The 7,384-nt window shown below is 49.7% G+C and overlaps 1 protein-coding gene across 3 annotated transcripts in view; it reads right to left on the bottom strand.

The window, feature by feature from the left end:
• Positions 1 to 6,051: 6,051 nt before the first annotated feature.
• Positions 6,052 to 7,384, bottom strand: part of LOC102372319 (cilia- and flagella-associated protein 52-like) — a 25,599-nt gene continuing 24,266 nt past the window's right edge. Inside the window, exon 13 of one of the 3 annotated variants that reach the window (XM_025211648.1) lies at positions 6,052 to 6,549. In XM_025211648.1, coding sequence (XP_025067433.1) covers positions 6,374 to 6,549 — 176 coding nt within the window. In that variant the 3' untranslated portion in view covers positions 6,052 to 6,373. The remainder of the gene's footprint in view (positions 6,550 to 7,384) is intronic. The other 2 variants (XM_006030085.2, XM_025211649.1) reach the window with 2 other exon arrangements.

Here is a 7,384-nt window from a genome sequence, read left to right as displayed (position 1 = left end):
GGGGGGGGGGGGGGGGGGGGGGGGGCGCAAAGAGATCCCAGTGTGGCCCCACTGTTCCCAGCTGCATTGGGTCTTGCCTGTGGGGCTACAGCAGCAAATCCATGTTTAAAATTTGGCTTTTTTTTTTTCTTTTTCAATTTTTTACCTATATTTGACTGGTCAAATACCTAAGTGTCACAGGCGGAGTCCTACAGGAAGGCCGTGATCTCCTTAAGGCCTCTTCCTCCGTGCCAAGTCGGCTCAAGGGCACCCTCCGATTCTCACCCGCCACATCTTTGATGTTTAGATAAGGTTGGGAGGCTGCCTTACGCCCTCTTGGTCATTTCTCTGTGTTGATTCAGATGCCGTGGTTTCCTGGACTCCTCGTGGGTCTCACTCTATGATGGGTGCTTCAGGGGCACCCTAGCCTTAAGGGCTATGTGTGGCTCCAACCACTCCTTACACCACACCCCAAGCCTTGCAGGTGGAATAGACGTTGGTCTGTCAAATATACACTCACCCTCTCTGGGGTCCTCTCCGTAGCGCTGCCCTCTCTCAGGGATCCTCTGCAGCGCCGCCCTCTCTCTGGGGCCTTCGCAATAATGCCACCCTTCTCTCCAGGGCCTTCTCCACAATGCTGCCCCTTTTGATAATACTGTCCCCTTCTCTGGGACTCCTCAGTAATGCCACCCCTCTCCTGGGGCTTGCCACACCTGCACTGGGCCTTCTCAGTAAAGCCACCCTGTCTCTCAGGGCCACTGCACTGCTACCCCCTTCCTCTGGGGCTCGCCGCACCCACACTAGGGCTTCTCAATAGTGCCCCCTCCCTCTGGGGCTCACCATGCCCACACTGGGGCTTCTCAATAGCACCCCCTCCCTCTGGGGCTTCTCAATAGCACCCCCTCCCTCTGGGGAGGAGGTCTATGCACCCCATACACCATGCCCTCACTGGCACTGGGGTCCCCACACTGCTGTGGGTTCCCTATGAGGCCTCTTCCATCCCCTGATAGCCTCACACAAACCACTGGTGTAACAACAACAAAGCAAAACACAAGCCCCTAGGCTGTAACATAACTTAAAGCCACCTGGCTACAACCATGTTGCTCAGACATCTTAGAGCTGCCATCTTTTACTCAGCTTAAGCTGTACCTGCAGGCAGGCTTCTTCTCACATCCTGACTTAAGAGCTCCCACCCCTCTAACTGCTGGCAGGGGACCACCCTGGCCTCAGCTCCTGGGCTTTATAAGAGCCAGGCCCTGCCCCTTACAGCCAGCTGACCACTGGCAGGTGTGGGTCATTTGCTGACTCCAGTTGCCCTGGCAACCAACAGCTGGGCTCCTTATTCACTGCTAGGGCTTTTTCTCTAGCAGTTTCTCCTCTTTAGGAGCAGGGCACCTCAGTGCTCTGCGACACTAACCTTACCTAATTGACTAACTAAATTAGAGATACATATTTAGTCTATAAGATGCAAATCTGTCCTGCCTCCTGCTTGTCTTCAGACTAGTATAGCTAACTACATCTCTCATGATACCAACATTTATGTTAAATGATCTCATGAAAGCCAAAAGCAGAGGCCAGATGCCACTACTGATGCTCCAGGTCATTCACCAGACTCACAGTCCTGTTGGTCATGACATGAGGTGCTGGGCTGAGTGCCCTGGCAGGGCTGAGCAGATTGGCTTTCAAATGTTCAGCCTGTGCTTTTTATAGACCCCCCCCACCTTGACTCTAGGTTTGGCAAGGGGTAACTGCTCTTGCAACCCATGGGCTGCCAGCCCGGCAGTCCTGCAGCTTGCAGTGCTGCCACTCTCTTAGACAGGTGGATGAGGTTGCTGGGTAAGAATGGAAAGCATGTTGGCTCTTGTATCTTCAAACATGTTGCCTAGTAGAAATATGTCACTACCTTTCCAGGAAGACCTGTGTAAGTCTTGTTCATGAGTAACCTGTTCCCCCCTGACTGCAGGGTGGACCTGGCCGTACCTTGGCCCTGTGGATCAAAACAGGAACTTCCCCTTCCCATTGCCTCCTCCAGGCCAGGCTTGGCTGCCTTGCAGAGAAGTTGAGGTGTTTGTACCCCAGCCTTTGGGTTGAATAAGATGCAATTATCATTTTGTACAAACAGGTGTCCTGAGTCTCTGAGGGATCCAATATTAACAGTGAGAACTGGACAGCAGCTTTGGGAGGCTGGCTCAAATATATTACAAGGCCGTTTTAGAAGCATACATATTGGGGATGGGATAACAGAGTGAAAATAAGCTGCCATTCTGTACTCCCTTTCAAAGCAATGCAAGGCCTGTGCATCTGAGTGACTGACTGATTCTATTTCACAGATGGGAAAAGAGAAGCACAGAGAGATTAAGGACCAGGCTGTCATCTCATGTGCATCTTTGAGCCACTGGTAGAGTTGGGAACCCACATCTCCTGCCTCTTGGTCGAGTGCTTTAATAGCTAGACATCCCTTCTCCCACTAGAGAAAATACTGGATGATGGAGTAAGACATACATGGCTGGGGCCTGTCTGAATGCTACCCTTGGCTTTCCTAGTAGTAGTTAATATGAAGTATTTCCTTAAACATAAAAAGGCATGATACTTGTTCATATTATGCCCCTTCACATCTATCCTGGAGTATAGGAGAGGCAAAATTTATATCCACCTTCAGGCCACTCAGTCCTGCTAGAGCTACATAACGAGGCAGTCGTGTAACTGAGGCAGTTGTGCAACTGTGCTTGTAGCACCAATAGAGATTATCCTCCTAGTCAGAGAACACGTGTTAATCTGGAAGATAGGAAAGGTGTCAGTTGAGGCAAATGGAATATATAGAGAGCAGTGGTTCTTTTCAGTGACATCATTTTTGTTTTGTTGATGCGACTACAGAAACATTAAATCTCTTTCCTGCTGTGAATAGAGGGGCACAGAAATTCATAGCACTCTGTGGTAATAGTACATTCATTATGGCTGAATTACAATGGGATCTTATGTAAGAGTGTTAAAGATCTCCATTATTAGCAGCAATGTTCTTCGTGACTAATGATAGTATAATGAATACATTCAGATGATAAAATACAATCTGCTTGCTGCCAGGCAAATGCATAATGGGGGAAGTTATGGCTGCAGCTCAAGTTTCCCAAACACAACCCCACTTCTGGTGGAATAACTGTGGAGTTTGCTCTGCATATTGACTTTATTTCTCTTGGTTATTCATGTGGGTTGTATGCATTTGTAAAACACAGCTATCTCTTCCAGGGCCACTGGCCACATCAGTGTGTGACATGTGCCATTCTAGCACATCAGTGAAATATGCTGTGAGAAGCAAGCCAATGTTGGAGGAACTTCAGTTACTGAAGTTCAGGGGCACTGGAAAACTGCTAAAAAAAGACAAGCTGACTGATGCCTGGCTCAGCCACCTGAGTCTGTCCTTTCCAAGCTAAGTAGCAGACTCAGAGATGATACTACTACAAGCACTATCACAGTCTATACGGCTGAAATGTGGACATCTCCTAGGAAATAAAGATACAACTTCACATTGCAAACTGGGTGTGGACCAGATCTACACAAAGTGTGCTCTGTGCTCATAGCTTTCATCTGATTTGTTGATTTAAGACACAGGCATGTAGCCCCCTTCTTTTACTTGCATCTGTAATTAAAGGAAATGAAGTCCAGGGCTCTTCCAGTCCCAGAGCCTCCTAGGTTCTAGTATTGCACTGAGTCTCTGCATAATCCTGTAGCATTTACTTTCACATGTTATACCTCAGCCTCCACATCAGTAAAATGGGACTAAATCATAGGCATGTTGAGAATCACCTATTTGCGCAGTGCAGTGCAAGTGGTCTGAGATTCCTGAGTGCCAGGTGTTGTAAGAATCAGACTGACTGTTCTTCCACAGAGGACACACATTCATGGCTATAGGGAGATAGAACTTGAACTCCCAATTTGCTAGTCTAATTTTACCCTGCTGCAATGACGTTGTAGGCAGTTTATGATGGTTATTAGATGGTGTCTGTAATATTAGGTTAAGGGGTCTCGCAGGACTTTCTACTGGACCTGTATCCAAATAACAAGTTTCACTACAGACAGCACTGAATGGCTCTCTGTAGCAGGTTGCCCCCTAAGGCTGTGTCCACATGAGCATGGACGTTTGGTTCCCCAGGACCTTGTGCCACTGCTGGTTGTCCTTGGGGAATGCTTGTGCCACATGTCCTTTGAAGTGCGGCAGGCTACCCCAGGTGGGGTAGGAGAGGCTGGGTCCAGCACTGGGCTGGCCCCAGCAGACTTACCTGGTGTCCTGGGGGCACTTCCTCTAAAACACTTTCTGATCCAACTAAATTGCCTGTAAGTGTTCATGTTAAAGAGTGCAACACTGCTAAAATTATAATTTATTACAGTCTCTCAGGCATTTAATGCCTTCAGCCTTCAGAACTGTTCTATTTGAACTAACTGGATTTTCAAACAGGTAGTTTTTGAAAGAGGTGACAGTGTAATACCAGATATGATGCAGTGCACTTGGTATCAGACACAGTCGGTACCCATATTTACTTGCATTCCACACGCAATCACCTCCCTCAAATCAGTCCTCCCAAATTGGGGTTTGTCTCTTAAGCAGGGACAATGATTTTTCTTCACTAGAACAGAAATAGAAGAATATTAAAGCACAGCATCTGCTTGCTTCTGGCTGCCAAAACAGCTGCCTCTTGTCTCTGGTTCCAGTACACGGAAGGGGTGGGAATCTCACCATGGGATCCCTCGTTAACCCTCTCAGAACCCCAGCTATTGGCTGAGTATTGTAGCTTGTGCCTGAAAGAGCAACTGAGCTGGCTCAGGGCAAGTGAGCAGCTGCATGCAGTCTGTAGTACACTGGTGAGGTTTGTGGTGTGGAAACAGCACTTCATTACTTAAGGGAACTTATATAAAGAACCATTTACAGTAAAGAAGTAACAGGCATGGTACTGCCCTTGCAAGGGTCTGGGGTCTTATTGCTGCACAGTCATATCAGGCGGTCCCTGCTGCCTAGGGCTACCATACGTCCGGGCTTTCCTGGACATATCCTCTTTTTTGGCCCCCTGTGTTGCGTCCGGGCGGGTTTTTAAAATAAGACCAAATGTCCGAGTTTTCTTCTCTCTGGGACTGGCTGCTTGGGGCTCGGAGCAGCGGGCAAGGTGATTGGCTGTTGGGGGTCATGTGATCCCTGTACAGGCTCTGGCAAGCCAGGTAAACAGAGAGAGAGAGAGAGAGTCTGTGTGTGCATGCATGCTGGTGGGGGGCAGGGGTCTGCAGGTCAGGAGTGAGGGGCACTGGCAGGGCTGGGAGGGGTGCAGGGAGATGTGGATCTGGAGCGAGGTGCACAGGGGATGGGATGGGTGACTGGATTGGGTGTGCAGGGCACTGGCAGCGCCAGGGGGCTGTGGGCTGGAAGTGAGGGGCACCAGCAAGAGGTGGGGGGCAGGGAACTGCTGTTTGGGAGCGAGGAGCACTGGCAGGACTGATGTCATAGCCCCCCCCCCATCATATTCCCCCTCCCACCTCTCCCCCCACACCCTGTGACAGGTGCCCTATTTTTTGGACTTGGAAATACGATAACCCTACGGCTGCCTCACCCAGACTGTTTCCCGGGACACCACACTTCCTGGACACTCAGTATTTCCAAGAGGGCTTACTCTATGTCACACAGTCGTCCATGACTCTGGAAAAATCTCTTTTTCTACATTTTTCCTTCTGCAAGACATGTCTTATTTAGGGGCAGGTGGCATGCGAGAGAATAAAGTATTTCAGGGATGTATTTTGAATAGGAAAACCTATGTGATTAAAATAGGCTTATCCTAGAAAAATGCGGGCAAAATTTATTCAAATGACTGGTAATTATGGATGCTCAACTGGAGATAATGTAGAAAAGCCTTATTTTCAAAAACTATAAGCTCCAACCCTCTGAGAAACAGGTCCCTTTATGTACTTTTGAACCTCTTCATTAAAAACTTAAATCTAAAGGGTTTCACAATTACATTTCTGGCTTGAAGCAGAAAGCCTTTTTGCATAATTAGAACCAGACAAACAAAAATGAACACAGAACATTGTATTTATACAACAAGTTATTCATTGTGAAGAAGGAGAGGGAGAGAGAGACTTGGAATTGTCCAGAATATAGTAGCAGGGCACCACCAGTAATATAACTTCCTGAGCCTGATTTTCAGAAGAGGAGAGCGCCCCCAACTGCAATTGAATCAACAGGAGTGCTTTGTATTCTGAAACTATCAGTTTTACCAGGTACTAAAAAGGAAAAGAGCCTGGCTAATTCATACTAGACAGGATCAAAAAAACCCTTCCCTAGTAGTAGGATTTTTTGCACATTTCTAAATAGTGTCAACCTTTCTAAAAACTGGTATTATAGTTTCTGTGCCAACTGTTAGTGTGAGTGTGGGTATTTCCATCGCAGGATAGCACCATCTGCACTCACACTCACGATGTACTTGTTCCCAGGGCAGATTTTGAGTCGTCTGATGCTGCCACTGTGACCCACACCAACATGAGTCACTTCACCTGTATCGTAATCCCACACTTTCACCAGATGGTCATCACCGCCTGCATTATGCACAAAGGAAGAACAGGTGGTTACAGTGCTTCCTTCCTTTCTTTTTTGGGATAATTCTGTCCTGGCTTTATGAAGGGAAAAGGGTGGGATACACTGCCCTGAGCCCTGCAGTGGCAATGCACTTTCTGTCCCATGAGGCACCCCACAGCTGCAAGCCATGCCCCCCGCTGCATGGCCGCAAGCCACGCCCCTCAGTGTGGGGAGTGCCCGCTGGCTGCGGCTGCAGGGCGTGCAGGACGGGAGGCATGGTGCACAGGCATGTGGGGAGCTGGCATAGGGACTCATGGGCAGTGCCCACCAGCTGCAGCATGTGGCCACGGGGAATGCTGGTGGGGTGGGGGGTGGTGGCTGCAGGGGGCAGTGGGAGCAAAAGTGCCAGCTGGCTGCAGCACATGGCTATGGGGTGGGTGCCACGTGCCCTGCATGCATCCTGCACTGCACCCCATGCGATGCAGCCAGTAGGTGCTCCCCCTGCCACTCCTCTCACCGCGTCCATCAGATGCATGCCAGCTCTTGCCCCACCCCAGGTCCACTCCCCATGCCACATGGCTGCAGTTGGCAGGTGCTCCCTGTGCCATGGCCACTCCCCACGCCACACTGTCTGCACGCCTGCATCGCATGCGCCGCATCACACCAGCCCTGCTGTGAGCCCCACTCCCCACCCTGGGGCTGATCCCTGCACCAGGCTCTGTGGCTGTGTGCCCCACCCCCATGCAGCCACGCACCATGCCCCTGCTCACGCAGAGCAGCGGGGAGGGGAGATGGAGCAGGGCTGGACCCAGAGTAGCAAGGGTAGCAGGACACAACCCAGAAGGGCAGCAGGAA

This window comes from Alligator sinensis, unplaced genomic scaffold, assembly GCF_000455745.1.
Source record: "Alligator sinensis unplaced genomic scaffold, ASM45574v1 scaffold584_1, whole genome shotgun sequence".
In the NCBI taxonomy this organism is placed as follows: Eukaryota; Metazoa; Chordata; order Crocodylia; family Alligatoridae; genus Alligator; species Alligator sinensis.
Note: the sequence above shows the minus strand (reverse complement) of the source record. Positions and strands in the feature narration are given on the sequence as shown.